The sequence below is a fragment of the Haemaphysalis longicornis genome, unplaced genomic scaffold (assembly GCF_048455015.1).
Source record: "Haemaphysalis longicornis isolate Haplotype H1 unplaced genomic scaffold, Haemaphysalis longicornis Haplotype H1 scaffold_1, whole genome shotgun sequence".
In the NCBI taxonomy this organism is placed as follows: Eukaryota; Metazoa; Arthropoda; class Arachnida; order Ixodida; family Ixodidae; genus Haemaphysalis; species Haemaphysalis longicornis.
The window spans coordinates 414,176,802-414,203,948 of NW_027526203.1; the positions used below are offsets into that span (position 1 = coordinate 414,176,802).

General features: G+C 44.7%; 1 protein-coding gene across 1 annotated transcript in view; it reads right to left on the bottom strand.

Annotated features, from left to right (window-relative positions):
• Positions 1-594: 594 nt before the first annotated feature.
• LOC144155550 (poly [ADP-ribose] polymerase 2-like) overlaps positions 595-27,147 on the bottom strand; it is a 48,795-nt gene continuing 22,242 nt past the window's right edge. The window contains exons 11-14 of the mRNA XM_077687067.1: positions 26,144-26,281; positions 23,671-23,997; positions 20,150-20,274; positions 595-1,366 (exon numbers count right to left, since the gene is read on the bottom strand). Coding sequence (XP_077543193.1) covers positions 1,216-1,366; positions 20,150-20,274; positions 23,671-23,997; positions 26,144-26,281 — 741 coding nt within the window. The 3' untranslated portion in view covers positions 595-1,215. The remainder of the gene's footprint in view (positions 1,367-20,149; positions 20,275-23,670; positions 23,998-26,143; positions 26,282-27,147) is intronic.

Consider the following 27,147-nt stretch of genomic DNA (forward strand, 5'->3'; position numbering starts at 1 on the left):
ATTTGCAAACCACTGGACTAGAGGGTCAAAGGCGAATGCACATCTTCTGCAAACGTCACTTTCAAGTGGCTTCAGCCAGATTCTGGTATGACGCACGTGCGATTATTACATGCAGTGACTAAAGTACACCTAGCAACTGGTTACATTGATCCTGCAAAGTGTGTGGCCTGACCAAAGTTTGTTTTTCCATCCATACTACTTAGATTTTCATCCCAATTGTGGTGACTAAGGAAAGTGTACAAATGAACCAGTGCTGGTTCAGCAACCAGTGCAGCTCATGTTTGAAACTTTCACTTTTTCCCCTTTCATGAAACTGCTAACATTGTACTTGCAATGTGAAGCACTTTTGTAGCTTTTAATTTGAGATGAGACAAAGTACATTAGTACAACATGGATGCTTTAACACATAAGAAAATAAGCTAACAGTTGTACTTCAGATATTTCCTTTTATGTTTATATTGTTGCACTTTCCCACTGCATTCCCACCACAACAATGTAGCAAGAAGTACCAACAAGTGCAAACTTGCATTATACAGACAAGTTCTCGGGATGTGATTATCCCACGATACTACTAAGAAAAAAACCTTGCAAAAAGTATAATTATTTTATTTCACAACAGGTACATTAGTATGAACATATGAACATAGGTAATTGCCGACATTCCTTTAGCCAGCAGATAATATGCAATTGCACGTCTCTATGCACAGGATGAAAACAAAATGGTTGTTTGATCACAGATAAAGACCTGGACACCTAATTGGGTTCTGAGTTCTGCTGAATTCCATCTCTAACATGTGATACTACTGAAGAAAAACAAAACTTAAATGACAAATACACAATACAACTAGTATGAGTAAAATTAACATGGTTGGTGGCATTGTTTTAGCCAGCAGACCGAAAAACATCATAAAACCTGAACACCTAATTGGGTTCTGAGTATGCGTCTGGTGACTTCCTTCCCTAACACACGATACCAATAAACAAAAACAAAACATTACACAAGACTGAAACTTCATTTAAATGACAAGTACACAATATAACCACTATGAGTGAAATTAACACGGTTGCTGACATTGTTTTAGCCAGCAGACAAATGAACAGCATGTCTGGATAAGAAGGATGAAAAAACTATTCCACAATTGTTGTTTGATCCCGGAATTTTTAAATGAACACCCATACTCCCTCTTTGGCTCTGAGGTGCACATCAGGTGAGTCCTAAATTAGCCGGTCATAAAACTGCACCTTAACGAGGAAGCGAAGCTTAATCTGCTTGGTGTCATACACTATGTACTCATTGTAAATGAGTTGGGAGTGGACCGCCTTGTCCTCCACCAGGCTGCCGCATGCCAGTGTGGCGCCATTGCTCCTGCAGATAAAAGAAGCAGAAAAAGAAGGAGTTTAAAGCCGTGAGGTGCAATAACGGTGGGGGGTTCCAGATTACTTTAAGCCAACTTGGATTATGCAGTATCCCAAAAATTTCGAATGCACGGGCCTTTTTGTTATAGCCCAGTACGGAACAAGCACAGAAGGCCTTCCTATCGGCAGTCTCAAAGTATATCTAGAAACACGAACCCACAGGAAATGGATGCGTGTGAAACTAGTAGCAAGGCAGCTCAATGGGAACCCACTCGAAGCAGCCTATCGCACTGCATGCAAGAAATGCTCGGCTGCCAACTACTAGCTCTGTGGCTGCTCTTGGTACGCACCATGCGTACCCCAAACTGCAAGGCCTTGCTGCCGAATCCCCAACAGCACACACCCCATCGAGTGGCTTGACTGCAAGTGTAATTGTTAATTCCATTTTACTGCCCCCAATTATGCGAAACGGCGCCCCATGGCAGCCCACGAACTTGCCTTTTCTTCCCAAGAACGCCCCAATGAGCACTTCAATGGCACATTTGATTTTGATTTGAATGGGGGGGTTTAATTCGCCAACGCTTCACAGGTGACGAGGCGTGCCGTAGTGGAGGCGTCCGGATCAATTTCGAACCCCTGTGGATCTCTAAAGTACGCCGAAATCTCGAATGCACGGGCGTTTTTGCTTTTCGCCTCCACCAGAAAAGTGGCTGCCGCGGCCGGGAATCGAATCCACATCCTCGTGCACAGCAGCACAACGCCTTAGCCACTGAGCCACTGCGGCGGGTACCCCAATGGCATACCGGCAGGTGGAGTCCCACATGTTTTGATTCCAACTCCAAACTGCGCTGTTTATATCAGCCCTGGATTGAAACAGTCCCCCATACTCTGAACGTAAGCAGCATTAGTGACCTTTACTTGCTAGGTTACACAACACTGCATGAAGGCTTTCTGCAACAATCACACAACTTCGTATAACAGAGTACACCTGCACTGCTGAGTCTACCATGTACATGAAGGCTATGTATACTTAAAAATGAATATTCCTTGAACCCTTCACTGCTTTGACAAATTAAAAAGAAATTTAACGAACACTCTTTTTTGTTGCTCTTATACAACGAAAAGGTGACCTTTTATCAAGCATGCATGTATTTGCAGCCAAACTAGCAAAAACTGACATTTGTACATAAAGGGGGAAAAAAAAGTTTAATAACAAAAAAAGAAAAGAAAAAAAAAATGCTTCAAGCTTTTCAAGGCGCTCACGATCTTGAAACTCCACAATGGTGTCAAGATTAGGCCCAGCTTTAATCTGAGAAAAAATAAAACCCAATAACTTCAGACTTCAGCAGGAATGGTCATCAGGAAGGGTCTTAAAAAGAGTGAGGAGGGGGGAGAGAGAAAGAAAGAGATGGATAGCAGCATGGGAAAATTTTAATGCAAAAAATTCCTCGAGGCGCAAAACTCTGCTTTTGAGCTTGGAAGGTGAAAGCCTGGTGATACTTATCAACTCCTTTGCTGCAACATCACATTTGCATCTCATTCTTCGTATTTGTTTCTTCATCTTTTGGCCCAAATTGCTCCGACCAGCTTATTTTCTGCCACACTGTGTATGCGTCTCTTTCTTCCCTTTCGTTCCTTTGTCTTGCAGCGCGAACTACGTTCGCAAGCAGACTGGCACACGCCGCAGCTTCCCTGAAATCGGTTTTGCTCAGCTGGTGTGCACCTGTTCTCCTTATGTGCAATCGTGCTCAGGTGTTATACAGCATTTACTATTGCACAACGCCCTGCACGGGCCTGATTTTAGGGCCCGGGCCCGGTCCAAGCCCGCTATATGAAGCCCGGGCCCAACCCGGGCCCAGGCGTCTATAAGTGAGCCTGGCCTTGGCCCGGCCCGGGCCCGTCATCTTAAGCCCAGGCCTGGCCCAGGTCCGGTAATTTATTTTCAAGCCTAAGGAGGGCCCGTGTGGGTGTGACACGCTCGTGCTTAGATGCTGGAGGAAATTTATTATGTAGTTGGTTGAATGTCTTCGTAGCGGGCAATCAGACGGAGCATCTCGTCTGTACAACACATCATGGATTGAAGGCAAAAATTTGGAGTTAAATAGTGCACGTACTTTTTCTTCCACTCTCTTCAGTTTGCGTCACATCGGCATACTGATAGTTTGTATTCTTTAGAGACACCATCACATTTCATGACCAGATTCTTGGCAACGTAACATCGTTGTCTCGGCCACAAATTGGTATGCTGAAATTTTTGGCGCCGCCTTTTAATCCACGAGTATGTACGTGCATTGAAATATTTTCCCTGCAGTGGTTTCTCAGCGGTTCTGTTTCCCTAGCACGCGAGTTCAATGTCCAGCCACGGCAGCCGCATTTCATTGGGTGCGGCATGTGAAACACGTTCACACACAGATGCAAAGTTCCAGGTTTTCCGAATTAATCCCTTCCGCGCTATGTCATTCCCTGCAATCGTATCTTTGGTATGTTATACCCCAAAATATAAAATCTGGACACAGTACATGAAATACAATTACAGGTACTACCAGGTGCAGAAAACATCTTTTTAGAACAATGCATAGAACTAACGTCAAGAGGCGCGTAGAAATAAACTCACATCACATTTAATGCTCTTTTCTACACTTCATGTCGTAAATATTAACAGCCAAGCCCAAGAAATCAAGCCTGAGCCTGTCCCGGGCCCTAGGCCTCGAGCCCGAGCACGGCCCAGGCCCACGGCATTAAGCCCGGGCCTGTGCAGTGCTCTAGTATAACCTCTACATTTCCAAGTCATAGCGTTGTGAATTCTGTGAAGTGGGCACATTGCCCCCCAAAGCTCCGGACTCCTGGCCAATCCCCCAAATGTGCATGTACAAAGAAAGGAACATTGAAAAAAACTACTCCTGTTCGTCACTCGCAACAGGTGGAGTTAGCAGTTGGTAGAGCAACGGGCTGTTATAGTACAGACCTGTCAAATCACATCCCATAAGATCACACCTTTTTATTTACTCGTTACAGCGGTGGCCATTTTCTTGACCAGACAACAACCACCATGCTTTTTTTGCAGAATGGGGAATTTAAAGAGACACTGAAGTGATTTGTTAACATTGCGGGATTACTAGCGCAAGTTGTAGCCCGGAGTCCCTAGGCCCTGTTTCGACCCCTCTGAGCGCGTTTACGCAAATTTATATAGTAGAAAAATCAATTGGAAAATGCTGCCCTCCTCTGTGCATCCTCGCCCATTTTCTGTGGCATTTTCGTGTGACGTCAGGAGGAGATGACTTGGCTTGACTCCGCTACTGCACGGCTCGCCGACCTTCCGACAGAGTCAGTCGGCCCAGCGTTTAGTCTGCCGGCCACTGACGGGTCGTCGCAATTCGTTCGCTCAGTTGAAACTAAGCCACGACACGTTTGTGAATGGAAGAATGCGCCTTTTTTTAGTTTGTAAGTTTGTACACTGTATCAAGCGCCAAGTCAAGGTCGCTCCACACAAGCGCTGCACAAGCGCACATGCGACGCTTTACTGGCTGGTACGCTAGTAGAAAATCTAAGGCCACTTGAAGGCAGGAGAAGAGTCAGCAAAGTCAATATAGATACTAAGGAAATGAAATCAACTGAAACTTCTACCGTACAGCGTGAAACTAGGGAGCAGGAAGTACTTTTTTGCACTGGGTGAACAAGCACAGCGGTCAGCAGCACAACCACACATCTGAGAATGCTTTCCGTCTAAGACGTGAGATATTGTGGAAATTTGGGGGACGCTTACTGCACGAGCGCCATACAACAAATAGTCACCTAAGCTGCTTGAAATGCTAAAACTAAATAAAAGTGTAAACTGGCTACACATTAGTATATACCTCATATTTCCAATGCTGGGAGTGCTGGTCCGTGGCCGAGTGGTCTGGAGCGCTAAGTATATTATTTTGCAAGTCACAAGTTCGAATCCCCGAGGGTACATTCTTTTTTTTTTTTTGTAGGTTGATTTTTTCATTTCGGTCGATGTTTTCTATACTGAGTTCACCATTTTTTGGGCCGTAACGTTCATTCCTCCACGAACTAGTTCACAGAAAGCGCGCAGGCTGACACTGATGCGTCAGCGAGTTCTCATTGGTGTGCTGTTGCCATGAGCACCGACTGCTCGTGGGCAGTGGGCACAGACCAGCATCAACAGACCCTTGGCCTGGTGTGAACACGCTTTTTACGATACAGGCTTTAGTGAGGCAAGCTCCAAATATGGGGGAAAAGCGGATGGCATTTGAGCGTCTGCAGGGACGCGGAGGGCATTCATCCACTGCGTAGGCCTCGTCTAGTGGTTGCTACGATTCCAAGCTGTCATGGGAGGCTTATCTTAGGCATTTTACAGCTGACAACATGGCAGAAGCGCGGTACGACGATTACTGAGAGATCGAGAATGCCCATCCAATACGCCGTCGGATGTCAAGCATGTTGTTTTACAGAACCGAAACCGAAACTTGTTTGAATGCTAATCTTGGACATGGTCCAATCACGGTGCATCTCCTCCTGTCGTCACAGCCTTTAGTTGGTGCGGCCGCCGCAGACCGCGCATGGTAGTTTTTTTTTTCGCGCTTTAAAAAATAATTACCAACTTATCAACTGGATGAACAATGAAAAGTGTGTTAATTTGAGCTAGTCTACGCAGTGCAAGCCAAAACAGGAGCTTGACAAGTTCACTTCAGTGTCCCTTTAAGGCTTTCACCTGAATAACTTGGAGTTGGAGCTGAGGGCTGCCTAGTGTCATGACTGCTTACCTCGGTGGCAGCCAAGGGGTTAACTTGCCCTTTTTTTAATTCAGTGCACTTGAGGTGCACTGGTTAAAGTAGTTGGTCTGAATAGGCATACTACTAGTAGGCACGCCTACTGGACACCAGAGGTCGGCGAACTCACTCATGAGTCCACTCACTCAGACTCATTTGGACTCAAACTCACGCAGTTTGAGTGAGCGCGAGGCTAGTGTGGCATGGTGAGTTTGAGCTTGAGTGAGTTTGAGCCGTGTGAGCCGGACTGAGTTTGAGTCCAATTGAGTTTGAGTACGCCTGAGACCCAGTGAATTCTGAGTCCATTTTGAGTTCTGAGTACATTTTGAGTTTGAGTACATTTTGAGTTTGAGTTCATTTTGAGTTCTGAGTACATTTTGAGTTCTGAGTCCATTTTGAGTTCTGAGTACATTTTGAGTTTGAGTCCATTTTGAGTTTGAGTCCATTTTGAGTTCTGAGTACATATGAGTTTTGAGTCCATTTTGAGTTTGAGTACATATGAGTAGCCTAGCAGGCAGCTATGGTTGGCTGTTAAGTTTCATGCGTCGCTGTTGGCTCGTAATTCAGGTCACCTGCGGGTACGGCACCATTCGCGATCCGCATGATCGGTTGGGAGGGAGGGGGTGTCTGATTTTTTTTTTTAGTTTCTTGTTGAATTTTCATGACACTAAGCACTTGCTGTATACCAAGTTTTCGCGGCTGGGCGCGTGTGATAATTGACCGGTGATAAAAAAGGGTTGTCTTAACTTTTCCTCCTGGTGGATCCACTAAGAGGATGGGAAAGGGTTGTGGAAAAGCACACGGCGGCGCTTGCTTGCTGGTTGTTCGCCTGCTACTGTTGACTTGATATACTAGGGGTCACAAAGGAAGAGGTGAGAGCCGGGGGAAAAGGGGGCGGGGGCTGTCCCTTCTGCTGTTTCAAATGAATTAGCTGAATTGACTGGGCAACGCCCCTTTAGACAGAATAATGACCGCATTAGATTGGGTAAAAAGTCAAACTGATGACGCTAAGGCGTGTAAAGTATCAAATGAAAGAAAGGCCTTGATTAACGGAATCACGCAGGGTAAATAAAAAAATGCTTCCTGATTGTAGTCCCCAGGCAGTCATAATGAGTCATAGATTGGGTTAAAATTCAAAATGACGCTGCGAGGGCATGTGGGGAATCAAATTCAAGGTCTCGATGTGGGGAATCATTCGGAACAAAAATGTGTTATGGTTATATCATGACGTAGTCATGGTTAGTCATAGATTCAGTTAAAATTCAAGTTCATGACAATAGGGCCTGTGGCGTATCAAATTAAAGGTCTCGATGAGGGTAATCACGTGCTTCCTGATTATTATCATGACATAGTCAAGGTGGGTCATAAATTTGGTTAAAATTCACAATGACGCCACTGGGTGTGCGGGGCATCAAATTGAAGGTTCCGATGAGGGAAATCACGTGGGACAAAAATGCGATATCGTTATATCATGAAATAGTCATGGTTAGTCATTGATTGGTTTAACATTCAAATTGATTCCGCTAGGATGTGATGGGTATCAAATTAATGGTCTTGATGAGCGGAATCACGTAGGAGAAATACAAAAATGCTTCCTGGTTATAACCATGAGATTGTCATGGCGAGTCTTATATTGGGTTAAAATTCGAAGTGACCCCGCTAGGGCGTGAAGGGTATCAAATTTACAGTCTTGACGAGGGGAATCACGTGGTACAAATAAAAAAAAGGCTTCGTGGTTCTAATCATGAGATAGTCATTATGAGTCATAGATTGGGTTAAATAGGTGTGGCTGCTAAAGCATGTGGGGTGTCAAATTGAAGGTTTCAGTTAGGGGAATCACGTCGGACATTTAAATAATGCGTCCTAGTTACAGTCATGAGAGTCATGGTTAGTTTGACTGGTATGAATTCCATATGATCCTGCCAGGGTGTGTGGGGTATCAAATTAAAGGTCTCGTCGAGGGGGATCACGTGGGAGAAATATAAAAATGCTTTCTGGTTATAGTTATGAGGATATAGCAAAAGGTATCTTTCTTTAAGTGCTGGGTCGGGTTTAACCAAAATTCCTTGCCAACCCGTAAGGCAGTTGTGCTATATACATGCGACGGTTTGTCCAGCGATGTCCATTGCTTCCTAGTAATAAAAAAACCCTTGTAATAGATATATTGGCATCTAATTGGTGAATCATCGAGGAAGGATGGCATGGGGTAAAAACAAAAGCCATGCCAAGCTCTCGAACTTAAATCACCAGCCTCAAAAACTCTCTGCTAATAACTGCCATTCAAACGTTACTTCCTCCTTTTCCCAGTGTCCCAACAAACAAGCAAATCCTTCGACACATATGGTGTCGTGGAAATTGTGGACGACCATAGGTAACAGGGGGCATCAGAGCTTATCAGAAAGGCGAATTTCACATTTGTTTATGAATAAGCCTTGCGGCCACGTTTCATGTCCGTAATTTCCTTTCCACAGTGTACCAACGTGCACTCGAATCCAGAATTGGCCAATTACATGTGAGACATGAACTCCTTGCTAGAGTGTAGGAGATAGAGAGGCAACAGAGCCACCAAGACATAAACAGACATTGCGACAGAAGGAAAACACTTAAGAAAAATAAGCAAGCGCAGGTTGTGTCTGTGCTCGAACTGATTTTTTTTACAATAAGAAATCAGCGCAAGATATAAAAACTAGCACATGATAACAATGTAAAGGAAAAGAATTAACTCGGGCTCTGCCGTTATCTAACAACTACATGTGAAACACAATGAAAGAACAGATGACTGATGCAACACGCAAACGCACACGCACTCGCACGCGCACACGCACACGCGTGCGTGCTGGAAGTTAACAGCTGGGTACGGTGGCGGTAATTGCTTAGAACGGTAGCGTGGTGCTTTTCCGAGCTGCGAGAGCTCAACCCGCCTAGCAAATGCTAATAAAAACTAATACAAGTGCCTCAGCAAACGAGGCACTTTTTTGTTTGTCCCACGTGATTTCCCTCCTCGAGACCCTCAATTTGATACCCCACTGTTTTTAGCGCCACATCTCTCTGAATTTTAACCCAATCTGAGACTATCCACGACTCCCGTGTTACACGGTTCGCCATTTTCGATATTTTTTCTTCTTATTATTTTTTTTAGTTTTTTAACATTTAGTTTTTCAATTCCCTACATTTACGCTTTTATAATGATTACTGGTTGAACTTCCGTGATATCTGCATTTTTGTGTATATGCAGGGCGTTACAAGATCATGGCGCGGATAGGGGGAGGGGTGTACTCGGCAAAGAATGCTATGCAATAAAACAGCAAAGGTATATCCATGAACGCCTCGCGCTTCAGAGATTCGCGTGGACGGTTCGCTTTGACACAAGGCGTTTTTTTTCAGGATGCAGAGCAAGAATGCACGGAACTGTAACCCTAAACAGCTTTGACGTAAATGAACGGAGCAGGGAGCGCACGTCCCCTCGCCCAATCTTGCTTGTTTCGACCCAGGGACCTAGCACACCATCAAGTCTGGACTGCCTCTGTCATGAACACGAACACGGAGCCTACATCAAGAGTTTGGCATCCAATATATACGTACAACCGGCGCTAGTCATCATCATGGGCAGCAAGTATAGCTGTATTAAATCTTCAACGAAAATTGTTTCCGACCTCACAGGAGCTACGGTGTCATGTCGTGCCGAATGCAAGAGTTTGAGCTCCCGAATTTGCACCCGTAACATTTTTACCACGCGTGAATTTGAAAACACTGAATGCTAATGAAATCACAGTCCATCTGAGCCCGAGTAAATTCCTAGCACGAGAGAGTTGTGAGGCCATTTGAGTTGTGAATTCATTTTGAGTTCTCAGCCCATTTTGAGTTCTGAGTTCATTTTGAGTTTTGAGTACATTTTGAGTTTTGAGCCCATTTTGAGTTTGAGTACATTTTGAGTTTTGAGTACATTTTGAGTTTGAGTACATTTTGAGTTCTGAGCCCATTTTGAGTTCTCAGCCTATTTTGAGTTCCAAGTTCATTTTGAGTTTTGAGTACATTTTGAGTTTTGAGTTCATTTTGATTTGAGTACATTTTGAGTTTTGAGTACATTTTGAGTTTGATACATTTTGAGTTTTGATTCCATTTTGAGTTCTGAGTCCATTTTGAGTTTGAGTACATTTTGAGTTTTGAGTCCATTTGAGTTTGAGTACATTTTGAGTTTTGAGTCCATTTTGAGTTTTGAGGACTTGAGTACATTTTGAGTTGGAGTACATTTTGAGTCCATTTTGAGTTTGAGTCCATTTTGAGTTCTGAGTACATTTTGAGTTTGAGTCCATTTTGAGTTTGAGTACATTTTGAGTTTGAGTCCATTTTGAGTTTTGAGTCCATTTTGAGTTTTGAGTACATTTTGGGTTTGAGTACATTTTGAGTTCTGAGTACTTTTTGAGTTTTGAGTCTGAGTGAGTTTTGAGTATTGCGCTCAATGTGAGTTTGAGTTTGAGTGAGCGCAGATGTGCTGCTTAGCATTGAGCCTGAAATTGAGTGAGTGGTGATTCGAAAAAAAATTGTGAGTGAGTTTGAGTGAGCCGCGCCAACTTTGCCGAGGTATGCTGGATACACCAACTAACTTCAGGGAGCACATAAGTCTTAGGGACCTAAATAGTGCCTAAAGAATTTTTTTTTAGGTATCGCTTTTCTCTTGGTTTGCACAGTTTTTCTTTTGAGAAGTCGGTACTTGAACAGAACCAGGTACTTATAAAAGCCGTACAGGCCCGATTTTGATAAAAAAAAGTTTTTCCATAATTTCCCACTTCTTAAACATGAGCGGTATCGCAGCATTTGGAAATTGTTGAGGTACATCCCAGCATGTAGTGGAGCTAGAACGATTGTTAAAAAGATTGTTTTTTTTTTTGCAGCAAAGCTGAATATTTAAACTTTGCAATAAGGAAAACAAATTTTACATTTCATGTTTCCATAATTGTTTAATTAGTATTGTTTATAACTGGTTAGGAGTACTTTAAATCTAGAAGGTAGAACTCATGTAAACTTGCATGTGATTGCCATACAAAAAAACTGCTTCCAACATTGCAATTCTCCACAATTTCTAGCATCTATTCATGCCTGGCTGGTAATTTTTTGTTCGATAGCTTTTTTTTTCTATTCTTCTCACGAACAATCAAGATATTTTCAATTATCTCCAAAACTAATAATTTTACATAAAATTAATTAGTTATTTTGAACTGAGCAAGCCCAAGAAGTTTTATTAAACTGGTAGGAAAGCAAAAAAAAAAAAAAAAAAGTTTCTAAGAGCAGTGTGCCCCTTTAAAGGTCTGCCGAAGTCAGCAACAACAACACACTTGTGGGCCCTTAGGGCCAAAGTTTAGCCCACTGCTGGCATGCTTAGCCTGTGTTTGAACAAGCAAGCAGTCGATAGTCGATAGCAGTCAAATGGCACATAGTGTTGTGGCTTCTTCAACGATGTGATTTACCCGAGTCACTTTGGTGCAGCAAAATGGGATTTTCTAGCAGCCAAGAAGAGAACATCGGAGCAACAAAACTGGCTTTTGGAGCAGGGAGAAGCATGCCTTGGAGTAGTAAAACTGCTTTTAGTGTAGAAAAACAACCCACGGGAACATCAAAACACGCTGTCAGGAGCAGAGATGTTTGATCCCTAAACAGTGTTTGTTACTTCTTCTATCACACCTTGACGCACTGCTGAATGTAAATGAAAACCCAACAGAATGTAAATGAAGAAAACCCTGCACTGGACAGCGCAGTATCCCACTACTGGAGGTTGGGGCTATGGAAAGGGGGTGGCCAAGTCCGGATTTCGACTACATTCCCAAACTATGTGGTACAGTGAGCCTGTCTGTCCGACAAACTTGCATTACAGTGAAATACTGCAATGAAGTCGAACCAGATGAAGGAATGTGTTGAGGTTTGTAATAATCAAAGCGTGGATCCTTGTTGTTTACTTAATTGGGGGTGTGGTGGTGAATAGATTCTTCGTTCTAGTCTGCAGTGCTAGTTAATGTCTCGGTAGGACAAAACAGGGGTTGGGACAGGCTCGCTTTCCATGGCTTGGCTGGCAAGTGTGCAGGCCGTCATGTGGCTGAAATCGTTGCCCGCAAAGGAGGGGTGTGCCAGGGCCCAAACTATCATGACCTTCTGGTTTGGGGGGTTTCTGCACAGGAGGTGGTGTGCTGTCGGAGTAACCATTCACGCAATGAACCTTCTGCAGGCTTGCTGCAAGTCGGAGATCATCATAGTTGCCTTGGTTTGAGTAATAGCTAGTACACGGGCCACTGCTTCCGCTTCTTGACAAGTAGTTTTGGGAATGGTTGCGCTGGTGAGGCATTTGTCTCTAGTCGTCACCACCACCACCATTGCTCTCTATCTATCCATAGCGACATCACACAATGCTCGCGGACAAAAATTGCCACCTCATACGTCAGTTCCAGGTGCACAGCGCGGCGTCCACGAAACAAGGTCTTCCGAGCGTTGTTGCATACCGACAGGTGCCCCTTCAGCTTACACCAGGAGTGTGCACTCTTCTAGGAGACATCGAAACGGCACTAGTCGGACATGTTGCTTTGGCTTGGGAATACTGATAAAGTTCCTTTTAAATGCTGTGGGAAACTGGCACCAAGGGCCTGAACTTATCTTGAGGAAGAAATAGTACGCACACAAAACAGAGATGGCGGTGCGTCTGATTTTGATGTGGTGGCGATGGTGCCTTTGCGGTTTGGATTGGCCCGATGAGCTCCCTAGTTGCCAGATGACAACTAATATTAGGCCAATGACCGGTATATAAAGTCGAGGAGTGACTTTTTGGCAATTTCTTTGGTAAAAAATTTTGACCTACATTCAGACTTACATGGTAACTGTAGCAGTCGAGCTGTTGAAGCACGTATGGAGATTCCCAGTGCCTGTTTGTAGGCTTTACATACGAGGATGTCGAGTTGCTCTTCTTGTCTTGGTCAGAACTACATACGGGGCTGTGTAGGTAATGCACGAGAGGATGAAGGCCTGGACCAATTTGGTGGTGCCTTGCTCTTTCAGTTCTCCCGGCCACCTGTAATTTTTGTCCCTTACCCGGCACCCTATACCATCAAGTATGGGAGAGCGGACAAACCCCAGGCCTAACTCCCAACCCTTCCCTCTCTTAGAGCAGTGGGTGGCCTGCCTGAAATGTCCGGAACCTGGGACCCAGCGCACAATGGTGAAGAGGGCCTGGACTGCCATCCAAGGCCAGGGCATCCCGGACTAGGGACGCCCCCCACCGGGCAGGTGGGAGGCGTCCCACCTGCCCCCCACTTGCCCCCACGAGCAGCACCAGCGCTCGTGAAATAAATATTCCTCCCCCTCCTACTCTCTGTCTGTTGACCACACTGCATAGCATCTGAGTGACTTGTTCTGTGGTCGTCTTTAGTTTTTTAATCAAGCAGGAGTGAGACAGCCCAGACAGGTTTGGTAGCAATTTTTGGAGCAGCAAAATTTCAAGCTTGGAGCAGAATAATCTTGATTTGGAGCACTTCACGACATTGAATACATTGTATTAGGAGCTTAAAAATCAACTTTGCAGCAACTTTGGGGGAGAAGTACCCTTTAAAATCAGTTCAGAATACCAGTAACACTGAAACAACCTTACAGTTTAAAATCAGTTCGAACCTTTAGAGAAAGTGTCTTTAACAGGGTATCACAAGGTACAAACTGCACTACCTTCTTGCAAACTCCTTAAATTGTATTGAGGCTGCAGGCATAGACAGTGCAAAATACTATAAAAATTTCAAATTTAAAGCCGCTGCCATGGTATGGTGTTTTCTTTACGATTTCAATGCTGGAATTATTTTCTTAATGCCTGACTGCACTGTACGAACGAGTGTACAAGCACATCAAAAGCTACACAAAGCGAGGTGGCGGTCGTCGCCCCATTGAAATCACCGAGGTGCACGTTCAACCGAATCGTAATTTGAGTACTGTTGCTATGTTTAGCCACCTCGCTTTTGGCATTAAATTACATTTCACATACATCAATTATTATTACTCGTGTAACCAGTCCTATCAGTTGCACATGCCTGAACACACCGCAGCGGTGTGCTACTTCTGGTAATCTTGTGGTGTGCTACTTCTGGTAATCTGGCACCTGTTCTCAACATCATCCCTTTGTTAGCGCCACTGTTCAGTACCACGACAGATAAATGACTAAACAGGAATCGAACTGACCAACCGAAATTGTTGTCAACTTCGAGTTGTACAGGACGACAGGCGAGGATGATTACCGCACAACTATGCCAGCACCTCGCTCGACTGTAAACACGCAGGGACGCTTGCTGACGGTGCAGCCATGTTGCGCGGCACAGCAAAACTGTGCCTGTACACTGCACCGGCACTACAGAAATTTCTCTGCACTGGTGCCATGCACCGCTGTTGTCAACTCGGCCTTTTTCCCAACCAAAACTGATGTGGGCATCCAAATCCTTGCCTATGAAGCTGTTTTGGAGCAGTTTGGCACAATTTTCACAATTTACAGTGGGAGGGGAAATCGGCAACGTAATTGTACATCCTTTCCCCCGCAGCCTGTTTTTGCCAGGTTATGGAGGATTGCCTTATGTGACATGTTATCATACTCCCCTTTGAGGTCAAGTGCCAGTATGGCCTGGGGCTAGTGCCTGGTGGCAGAAGCAAGTATGTCCTCCTTGATCTGAACGAGGATATCGTAGGTGCACAGGTGCTTTTTGAACCTGAACACAGAGCCAGGCATTTGCTGTGTGTCATCAAGGTGTTGCTGAAGCCGCAGAAGAATAATTCTCTCCATTATTTTTCCTACGCAGGAGGTTAATTAAAGGCCAACTGCAACAAAATTTCCGACCTCTTAAATGCACTATTTTCCGGTAGTATTACTATAAAAGGCACCATGTGCAAAATTTGGAGGCCCAAATATGTGTCACTGCATCGTAAACGAAAATCAAAAATGCTCTTTTCAAACCGAAATTCGTAAAAAAGGGCAGCCATTACGGCCGGCCTAAAGTGACGTATCAGTCAGGAATTGAGTAGGCGCAGCCAGCGGTTTCTCCCACAGCTGCCTGCAAGAGGACGGCGCGCGTGCAGTCTGTTTCGTGTCGTCCGTGTCTTCAAAAACTTAAAAAACATGCGCAAAAAGGGGTTGGGAGGTTCATGCAATCATTATTGCTTCGGTGTGAGCAGCTGACGCAGGCATCGCGAGCCGTCAGGGTGAAGCTGGGAGCTAGGAAATAGGTACACAAAAGGCAGTGCTGAGTGCTAGATGGTCGCTGGCACAGTCAATATGCCCTGTGTTGATCGAACAATTTTGCGTTTGAGAGAAGAAAAAAAGCTAGCTCTGAAGGAAAGCGCCGAAACATACCGGCTAGCGTGTAAGGATTCAGTTTCAGGTCATATTATCAAAGTTCAAATCCAGAATTTTATTTTTTTTGTTTACACAGGCAGTAAATTTGTGTTAGCCAGGTGCCCACGCCATATCTTTAGATAATGATGCCACGCAGCGGCAAAAGCACTGTAGTGTTTTCGCTGACGTCGTGAAACAGTGACCTTTCTCGAGACTCATTGCTGCCAAATGTGCCTCCCTTTTTTATCTTTTTTTTTTCCTAACCGGTGAGCGAAATGTTGCCAACAGAGGGCAGTTTTTATTTATTTTATGACGAAGTTATGACGATTCCGTGCAGTTTGCCGCATGCTGTACTTGGTTGCGCCCCGACCGGCTGCGATAACAGTGACAACAGTGTATCGCCTCGTGCCGGACGCGATTGTGCAGTGCGCCACACAGCTAGCTTTTGCACCCATTCGTTCCCCGACCGGCTGCGACAACAGCACATCGTATCGAGTCGGCCATCCTCGCGTATTGCACACTCGCAGAGACGCCCGGTCATGATTGTGCAGTGCGCCGCACAGCTAGCTTCCGTACCAATTTGTTCCCCGACCAGCTGCAACAACAGCATACCGTCTGACGTAGGCTGTACTCGTGGCTTGTGTGCTTGTAGAGTCAACCGAGAGCCTGCTGCGGCCGTCGCAACCACGAAATCTGCCACTGGGCAATTGCCACACTCGCCTGCAAACAGTGCGCGCTTCACGTCGACCGTCCCCAGCACTCTTCGAATTTGCTCTTTTTGTCTCCGAAACCCAAAGCTTCTTCAGCTTCACGCATTTCGGAAACGCGTGAAAGCAATTATTCATGTAACACAAATTATGCTGCTCACCCGCCTGAGGCTGCACGTAAAAGAGCTACTAAGGGGAAGTGACGGACGAACGGGAGTCCTGAATTTAATGTTACATCCGGAAGTTCGCCGCAGTGGCAGGCAGTTGTGGCGACACTCCGCTAGGTGCTGCGTCGGCTGAAGTGGCGTGTTTTCAAATGGTTTTAATAAAGATACTGCGCGTGTGTGGAGTTTCAGATTAGGCCACAAGAGACTTTAGTGGTGTATACCACACTTTGATGCAGAATTCGGGGCAGGTAAATTTTCGTTGCAGTTGGCCTTTAAGGATATCGACCAGAGATTATGAGATAAATGGCACCTCCAACTCCTGTAGAAGAACTACATTCAGCTATATGCAACGAGTTGTTCCTAAAGGGAACATTGGCTATAACCAGGGTGTCTACCAAGTAGACATTTTCAAATTCCCCGAGTTTTTCAGGTTTTCCCTGAGTCTTTTTGATAAATTCCCTGAGTGACACCGAACTCTGTTTTATGTTAACACGGGCTGACACCACTTCACCAGTTGCTGTCACCCTCTAAAAAGCACCCTATAAAATATGGCATAATGAAGTTTGAATGCATACCAGTAACTTTTATCTCATTCAAAATGAAAACATAACAGAGTGGTAGTAAACTTCACAATGAATGGAATATCGAAAAAGTGGTAAAACTGTACTGCTTGGTTCTCAGCTCGCACTCAGTGCCTCAATGCTGTAGTTCACTGCTTCGAAGAGTTTATTCTGGTTTGGATAAGGGACACCTGCATCTTAAACACTGCCACGCTGTGTGCCCTTTAACGCCGCCATACTTCTAGCATCAACGCGCTGCGCAGGATGAGCGGGAAGAGTTTATTTGGGATTCACATTGGAAACCAGAAACACCTCAACTACACTCCGCCTGGTGACTCCACGTAAAGTTCTTTTGGCACACAGCGAAAGCTACAGCGCTGAAACATGCCGTCTTTCTACGCAGCGGAATATAGTGTCGGCTTGCAGTTAAAAGTAACTCTTAAAGTGCGGTACAATGTCTATATTTGATACTTAAAGGAGCCATGAAGAGAAAACACAAGTTTGGTTCATTCAAAAGATTGGCTCGTTAGAATCATACTGACACCATTTTAACGCAAACTTCGCTCAAATAAGCTACATAATTAGGAAAAAAGGGAATGGCCATGCGACCCACTAGCTTATTTCCCGCAACAGAACCTATGATGTCACATGTGACAGCTCTGGGATTGGCGGAGAATGGCAAAAGCAAATGCAAATTAGGCAGAACTTATAAGCTTGCCGAACATGCAGTTTGCGCTTAAATTTAGGGCACATTCTTTTTATATCAGTAAGAATGGTGGGACAAACATTGGAAGTTACGAAAGCACACGTAAACATAGAAGTACCGATGCATGCTGCTGTTGGTACTGTGCGCACTATGGTTTGTTTAGATGCACAGCACTGCGGGGCTTTGGGGTTGTCGCAGATGACACTGGCCGATTGACGTGAGCGACGGTGTCTTACGTGACCGTATTTGTCAAGCGAGAACTGTTTCAAGGAACTGTTATTTTCTCCGTGAACAGAAACAAGCCAGGTTTAAATACGGTCAAAAACAAACGAAAGCCACGGAAAAAGGAACTGTTGATCCCTGCCAAAGGCAGAAAACGGCTTGCTACGGTATGGTGGCGCTATCTAGGTTCACTAACGGCAAACAAGGACTCCCAATCGGCTGCAGAGCTATGGTCCCTAGAAATATCTTTCTAGGGACCATACATAGCAGAGCGGTCGGTTCCTGTGATGTCATTGCAGACCACGAAAACGCACGATTTAGCGGGAAAATCAAAATTTTAACTTCAATTAATTAATTTCCTCGTGCATAAAGCATCGTTTGCATTTGGACAAGGACTGGGGGCACTATAAAACAAGAAATCTTTCGAATAACACAAACTTGTATTTTCTCTTCATGGGTCCTTTAAGACGTATTTTAAACACAGCTGCAAACTTTTAAAGCTGGAAATTAAGAGAAATGTGCTTTTTTTATTAAGCCAGATTCACAACTCAGAGATTCACAGTGTGCGTCAACTAACTAGAAACCACAGTAGATGGTGCCAGTGTTCCAGCATAGGATTGAAATCTACTACTGCCCCTGCCCCTGTCGACTCCCTTACACTGCCACAATAAGCTTTCCCAGACGCCTTTCAGGAGTCAGGGAAACACGCCAGAACACAAGAGGAGCATATAGGGGGTCGAGAGGGGGGTGGGAGGTGACTTGCACGCTGTATGAAGCTAGTTCTCACTGGAACCAGCGACTTCAGATGGCACCATCAACAACGGCTTCGGAGGGCTGTGCATTTTTTACTTGCTGTTACTTGAGCCAGCATTACCGTGAATTTCGCTTCCTTCATAAAGTACAGCCAATTTTCCTTGATAGAAGCACAAATTCCACGAGTTTTCCCTGAGTTTTTCCAGACTATTCAAAATCACTGAGAATTCCCAGCTTTCACTGTTTTCCAGTTTGGTAGACACCCTGATAACTGGCTCCTATTCAGTCCTCGTGTCTACAATAATTCTCTTCTCTTGGAAGTGTATTCTGAATGAATGCAAGATAATTTACAATGGGCACTTTGTTGTGCCCAACACACACCGACAGAAATATAAATGCAGGGTAACTGCTTTTTTACCCACACACATTAAAATAAATATCATATTTGTTTAAAACACTAAATGTGCATTCATTCTCCTTCCCCCCCCCCCCCCCCCCCCAAAAAAAAATGATGTAAATAAGGGGGAAATCCAGTCCTGCCCCCTTTTCTTTTGTCTTTTTGGAAAGTGAACGTAGAGCTTCCCACCTATGCAATCACGCTTATATCATAGCAAGAAGTGGCACATGACACCCAATTTGGGCAAATATGTAAGAAATAAAGTGAACTGCACTATGACTTTTAGTGTGCATCATAATCAAATCAAAAACAAAAAGAGAAAAGGTTCTTGTACTAAATCGCTTATTTACCACAAGTGGAGCATGTTTACGGTCAAACAGCACCCCACACCCCCCAAACAGGAGGCAGACTGCCCAGCTACCTGTACTTTTTCCTTTCCCCGTTTTTCAAACCCACCTTCTTTATTTACGAAACTGGACACACGTATTATGAACAGTTTCACTCTCGATTGCAAGGTAATAGGAGCCCGTACAGTAAGTTTTGAGTTTTGCTCCTACAAATCACAAAATCAAAGTCTGGAGCAGATTACAGCAGGAATTGTAGGAAATGTAACAGGAATTGCCTTCTGACATAATGTGGCATAATTGGTGCAGCAACGCCACCACTGCTTCTGCCACCAATTATAGACAACCCAAGGCTCTGGGCTTCAAGAAAAAAAAGTCCAGCAACAGATTACATGAGTGAAGTTGCACAATACATACACAGCCTAGACTTGGATGCTTTCACTTTATGCCATGCTTTGCTCAACTTGCTCAGCCCGCCCTCAACTAACCGGTGGGGATGTGTTGAAGGACGTCAAGTGACATCAAATCCACTCCAGGACACAGCTCTCTCCCAGGCAGCCATGCCTCATGCCACCCTCAAGTCCCAAAGATTTCTTGACCAAATTCAGGGAAACTGAACCAGAACGCAACCTCCCCCCTCCTCACCTCCATTATAATTGCAAATGCTGAACAAATGCTGTTTAAAGCAAAAGAGGCCGATAGTGGTGGCACCATGCACTGGGTAACACGGTAATTATTTCGTTAGACAGTGCACACAAAGCGGTCAGCTTAGCAGAAGCCCAACAAAACAAAGGGATATCAAGTTGAAGGAAGGCCACCTACATGACCACATTGCCCGTGGGGTTGGGACTGAAGCGGCCTTGGCCCTTGATGCTGTGCTTTCCCCGGGGTGGAGAAGTTATGGACGGATTGGCATGCTGCAGCACAAGCTCCTCACCCAGAGAAACCTGCACACGCGGGAAGAGCACATGGCTGTTAGAGCGGCTCCTTACAATCTCCTTCGTGCCCATCACAGCTGAAACGAATGGCTTTATTCATCGACATGCCCACAAATACACGCATGCACATGGAAGAGCCTTGTGCCAAGGAACACTACCATTCTGAAAATCATGTAACAAGTGCGAAGCAAAACGAAAGGCATCCAAAAATTGACAGGTGACAAGTGCGGTCATAATTAGCAGGTACTGCTTGCCGGTACTAACTTAGTTAAAGGCTATATGTCACAGATTCATGTAACAGAGTTAAAGAGACACCAAAAGCTTAACAATTTGCTTGAAGTTGAACACTGGACGTTTCGCAGCTTTTTTGGTAAACACCAAAGCATACAGAGGGGAGAGAAATGCCCGACGAAGCATGCTTTGTTTGTTTGGGACCCGCCGTGGTGGCTCAGTGGCTATGGTGTTGTGCTGCTGAGTCCAAGGACGCAGATTCGATTCTCGGCCGCAGCAATCGCTTTTTTGATGGAGGCGAAAAGCAAAAACGCCCGTGTGTTCGAGATTTCGGCGCACGTTAAAGATCCCCAGGCAGTCAAAATCAATCTGGAGCCCTCTGCTAAGGTGCGCCTCATCGCCCATGTAGCATCGGCACGTTAAATTCTACAATCAATCAATCAATAGTTTGTTCTAGAATCAAATGGCATTTCTCTTCTCTGTATCACTTACATTTTGTGACGTAAAAAATACGTTATATTTTGCTTCCTATAACACGGGCAGTGGTCGCAACTCGCATCATTAGAAGTAAAACCTAATCTGTTGCAGTGACCCTCAATAACAACCGAAGTAGTTGATAACCTCAGCAATAGCAGCCTTTGTGTTGACTGAATGAAGTATTATGCACTGAACCTGAAACTTTCAACCGAGGTAAAATGAGCGACCAAAATAATAACTTAAAGAAGTTGACCACCAGTGGCATTTAAGAGAGGCTATCAGTCTGGTAATGATTACACACTTCAGTCTATCCTTTTAAAACAGTGCATTCAACAAAAGTTGTCAGATGTGGTTTTTTACATTTGCAGGCACTTATAGTATTGGTCCTGTTGGAAAAAATTTTAAGCAAGTCCCACAAACCAGCTTTCAGCTTTCAAAATTTGTGTTGTCATATATCATAGTGCAAAAAATTTCTTTGACTGGGCGGATATACCAATTTTGTACCTTTTGCATTAACTGCTGCTGCAAGCAGTTCAGTTGTATTCTTAGCAATGTAACGGAAGTATACAGGCAAACTTATTTTTACAATTTAATGCTTCACTAAGGTCTGCAGAAGTTACAAAGTTTACAAGTGAAAGATAACAAAAAAAAAGGAGAAAAAAGCGTAGCCCTTATTTTACACCTGAATTCACAAAATACGCAGGACCTAGCAAAAAGTCTGAAACAAGAGTTCAAGCTTTGTGTTAACAGTATGTACCAATTAGGCTACAACAGTTGACAGAAAAATATTTCGCTTGAGCAAAGATTTAATTAGTGCAAACTCTATAAGGCTGCAGCAGAGCGCAACTGGGCTCAATACCAATGCATTCAGGGAGAGAAATTTTCACAGATAACGCTTCTCAGATTTTTTGACAGTTTCGGGTCCGGAATTAAAAATACCAATAAAATGCTGAGCGCACATGAGCGCGTGCCTCACGGTGACTGCCCGACAGTTAAAAAAAAACCAATAAAATGCCGAGTGCTCGTGTGCGTGCCTCACGGCGGCGACCGCCCAGTGTCCCCGGCGCACGCTTGTCAAGCCAAGCATACCCACTCAAAGGGGAGGGAAGGAGGAGAGAGAGAGAGTGTGTGTGTGTGTGTGTGTGTGTGAGAGAGAGAGAGAGAGAGAGAGAGAGAGAGAGAGAGAGAGAGAGAGAGAGAGAGAGAGAGAGAGAGAGAGAGAGCTTTTGCCGTAATCATGGCAACACTTGCTCGGAACGAGCCACGTCATAGCGTACACCCCTGCAAGGTGATGTGCATGATTATCACTTCCAAAAAAATTAAGGAAGCTCACACTTATAGCAACAACGATTAAGTAAAGGTCGTTGTGGCAGTGAAGAAGAAACAAATCAGCTGCAATGGTGGACTTATGATGTGATGGTCATGAAGGCTGCACACAGCCAGGGAAGTAGCCGGGGGAGGGGTTTGGGGGTTCAAACCACCTCCAAAATTTTTTCCAGGCGGCGTGTAAGCGAGGCTTAGAGTTCCTTTCGGCAAAACTCCTCTCTTCGTAACCCATAACCCCCTCTGAAAAAAATTAATTTCTGGCTACAGCCCTGCGTACAGCTTCACTACCTTCAAGCCTTACGTGTTAGTGTGAGCTTGTTTTTTTGTTTTGTTTCTTTTTGCGCCATTGTAAACACAGCACAAAATGAACCTGGCACCATTTTATTAACAAAAATTTATTTGGCTTTGTGCAGGCTGCCTGAATGAGCAACACTGGCTTCTTAGTTGGCTGGGGGTCATGATGCCTAACGTTTAATTAGGATTCACTTTTTATGCACTACATACCGCATTTAACATGGCTCTCCTTAGAGCTTAAAAAAAGAAAAAGAGCCTCAAGCGAAACTGCTTGTTGGCTAGAATTCAACCGTTGCCCAAAATTAACACTGTATGGTCCATTTTTAGTAGTATGAGCATGCTAACGATGCCTGCTTGCAAGGCGTTCATGATAAATGGCTTTGTTGCAGTTAAAAGCCATTCTGCACTGTGATTGGCATTCTAGCGATAAGAATTTTTCTCTTGTGCGTCAGAAGATTTCTATTTATTGCCAATGAACCAGGGAAGTATTCGTGTGAAGTTTCCAGATGGAAAGGGTAGACCAAAATATGTGATTATGAGCAAAGTTCAAGAGAAGAGAGCATTTTTGGCAGAGGAAAACGAAGAAAAAAAGGTTTTATGTGGACCACATTACTTTCTGAGTACTGACTGCTATTTTGAATACACTACCACAACTGAAAATAATACGTTATCAAATTTACCCCACACCATACAAAAACCAAGGAAATGGGCCTTAAATGGGCCTTAATACAAGCTGAGGCTTTTTTGCAGTACAGAACATCCTTGAGCACAGAGCCATACACATCTACATTTCTGTTCGTCCTTTGGCTGCGGCAGGTTTTCTTCCAACATGCCTTACAAAATGCCAAGCTTCTGCCCCATTAGTGAGTGAGCACTGGAAGCATGCAGTGACAGTGACACTGGTGTAGCAACAGTAGTAAACTGCTCCTCAATGCTTGTTCTAAGTTGCTTCAGTTCAGTAGAGTTCCACTCAAGCGAAGCTCCTCCCATCAAGGCCTTTTGCAGTTATCAGAATCGTTACCATTGTACGAAACTGCTGGGGAATAAGAAGAACGGTCGAGAATGGAAGACATTCACCTCGCAGAGGGCCAGGACACCCTCTTTGGCTCTGCCCGTTCGTGTGCGGCAATAGTTGGCACTCTTGCTGGCACTGTCGGCAAAGTAGACGCCCTTGCCGAACATGTACCCGTTGACTGGTACGTGGGCGGGGGCAATGCAAAGCCCTTCACTCAGGATGCCTGTGAAGTTGGTCGCCATTGAGCCGTGCCACAGCATCTTGTGGTTTCCTTTGGAGGTGAACCGCTGCTCCTCGGATGGTCTGCACACACTGAAGACGTCCTCCACGCACATCTTGAAGCTCTTGTGCGTTTCCCCGTGTGTGTTCTTGATGGCGAGCTCGATGAGCTACGGGGAAAAAAAGTTATTACACAGGTTAATAAATAGCACGGATACACATATCAAGTAGAACAAGAATTTTCTCAGTGGACTGTACAACAAAAAAATGTGCAATGCAGGAAAAACGTTATCATCCAAATATATGTTGAAGTACAGAACCTGCAGTCCACGTTAACAGCCAAGAAATTGCATCAAAGGGACAATGAAGAGAGCTTGGGTGAAATCACATTTATGCCTGCCTTTTTAAGAGTGGCACAGTTTAGACCTTTTCCTGACTCCCATATTATACCCCTGTCACACCGGCACTTTCAATCGCGATTGAGTGAATCGCGATCGAGTTTTCGAGCGCACTCGACGAACTGCCGCTGCTACACGGCACGTTTCAATCGCGATCGAGAAGTTGCATGGGTTGCAATTGTGTTCGCCAGATGGCGCTACCAATGTACTTGCGGCCGGCGTCGGGTGACTTCGCACGGCCGTAGGTATACGTAACTATGTAAATATTACCTCACGCTTATTTGGGTCAAGTTATTTGACACAATTTGTGGCATTAGTTGAAGTTGCTCCATTGTGTGCCATTATTGAGCGGGGACGAGAGTATCGCCGCTTTCGTTCGATCGCGCTTGAGAAACCAGGATTGAGTTCGAGCGGGATTGAGCTCGATCGTGATTGAAACTGCCGTGTAGCAGGGGCCCAATTCAGATTGAGCTCGATCCGGATCGACTCAATTGCGATTGAAAGTGCCCGTGTGACAGGGGTATTACATGGAAAACACACAAGAAGCATGGCTACCATGCGATTTTGATGCACGTCATGGATGTACTAAGCACGGACCACAGTTTTAGAAAGGTAATCTTGCGCCAAGAACCACAACAGGGGTTCTAACTTTACTCACATGTGCAAGCCCTAGAGATCGTGGAGCCGCAGCATACGTGTGCATGCTCGATCAACATTACAATTTTTCACAACAATACTGCTCAGCAAGTGCTGGATCACTCCTACAAAGATAAGCCAGGCAAGATTAGAGCTTCTGGGTAGCCTCGTAGCAGCACGACTCAATGCAACAAGACCTTCCCGACTCTTTCAGTGATGTATATGCATGGACTGACTCCATGATTGTTCTCCATTAGCTAAAGGGACATGTCAACTGGTGGACGCATTTCATGGGAGGAATCTACATCATGAACCCTTTGCAGTCCGTTGTCGGGCTCTGCCCGAAAATGCAAAATGCAACACGGCCGTAGCGGTTTACTGTCGGGGTACGCCTCACTTGGGTGCTCATGGTCAGTTTTTCTCACTGCGATGTGCCCACATTCTTTGTATACATGATGCACCATCTCTTGAGGGATAAGAGAACTTTGTTGAAGTTTTCTTCTTTTTGCACTAGGGTGCAGCACAATGTTCAGCACATGCCTCATTGATTCCAGAGCGTTTTCACGTGTGCACTGTTTGCTGAGAAGCACGGCCGCTTTCTCATCACATGCGTTCTACATTGGTGCAAAAGTGATGATGACTTCAGTGAGGAAGAGAATTGCGTTCCTCTATCAGTTAGTGATGATGGTGACTCGACAGAAGCAAGTGACGCAGACCTCGACGGCGGTGGAGACAGCACCGTGTGGATCATTACTCTGTGAGCTACCCATTTTGTTGAAAGACAATGAAATGGTGGCGAAATCTTTTTTCCTGGCATCTAGAGGTTTCCATTGTCAATAGTTTTATTTGGAGGCACACACATCTGCAGAATCATGGCAAAAAAGCACAGAAAGCTGCGGTACCGCCGCAAGCTCATCCAACAGCTGGCGGGTGATCCAAGGGCTCAAGCCAAAAAGCGGGACCCATCTGTGCATATGGAGTGCAAGGAGAGGCTAGATGGGATGAGCCATTTCATCTATAAGCTCCCAGGCTTTCTGCCCCAGTGCTGTCGCCTCCCAGCCTTCAACCACATTTTGGGGAGACGGCAGCTCAAAAGAAGGCATGGAAGTGCCCCCCTCTCTCTGTCCTTCCTTCCCTCTTTCCCTCTCTCTCTTATAAGGAATGGCCCTTGCAAGCTCAGGACCTTTGGTTCCGTAGTTATCAAGTCCCTCCCATCAAGGCATGCTGCTATGCTTCCAGGAGCTAACCCACAGTTAGCGAGCGAATTCCAAAGCCTCGATACCTTTCGGTCACTGTTCGCAAGGCTGACTTCTGTAATCTTACAACCGAGTGAGGCGTAGAACCGGTCGTAGGGGTGGACTGTCTGGGAACCCATCAAGCCGTTGTACACAACCAGGGCCTTTCGGATATCCTCAAGAGCCTGAAATCAGTGTAAAAAAAAAAAAAAAAAAAAAAGCAACATAAAGCCCTTTGGCAAAGCAGTGCAACCCCACTGACTGCAGCCTAGAGCACGGCTGGCTAAATAAATGAGCGTATTAACATTCATCCTATCGAAAAAAAAATGTTAACAGTACTGCAATATCAGCAGGCAAAAAATGCCCAGGCATCCCTGTGATGCCACAATATCAGTAAAGCGCACATCCAACAATTGTGGCTGCTCATAGCAATCAGATATTTTCTTTTTACAGCAGCATTATTGTGGCAAAGGATAATACTGCCAGAATAAGTCTACCTGGCACATGTTAACTCTTTCGTGAGCGCGGGAAAATTGACTGATTTTTAGGGGTCCAAGAAAAAAACATTTTTCTGCTAAAAAAATTGGTTGGGCACTAATTACAGGAATACAAAATGCAGATTATTTAACAGCCTTTCAAATAACACCGGTTTTTTTAAATGTTTTCATACATCATAGTTGCGAAAAAAAATATTAAAATCAAAGTTTTTGTCAAGTTGTCGAAGAATGATAAAAAAGCAGTTGTGTATAACAAACCACCGGTAGTATAAAAAAATTAGAGCATACATTTTGGAGGGAAACATTTTAAAAACATGCCCTAGAAAAAATGTCAACTTGCGCAGAGCAGTTTGTCAGATACAAAAAAAAATGTTAGCACACGTCGTGCTCGTGCCAGGCGGTGAAGCCCAACCTCCATTTCAAAATGTGCAATTTAGGGTGGTTCTCTGGAAGAGATCTGGCGGTTTGATGTTATCAGAGGCCCCAATGTGCCCCCACGTAATGTAAAAACATCTTGCCAATGGCTGACTTTGCATTCATGGCCAGCACAGTAC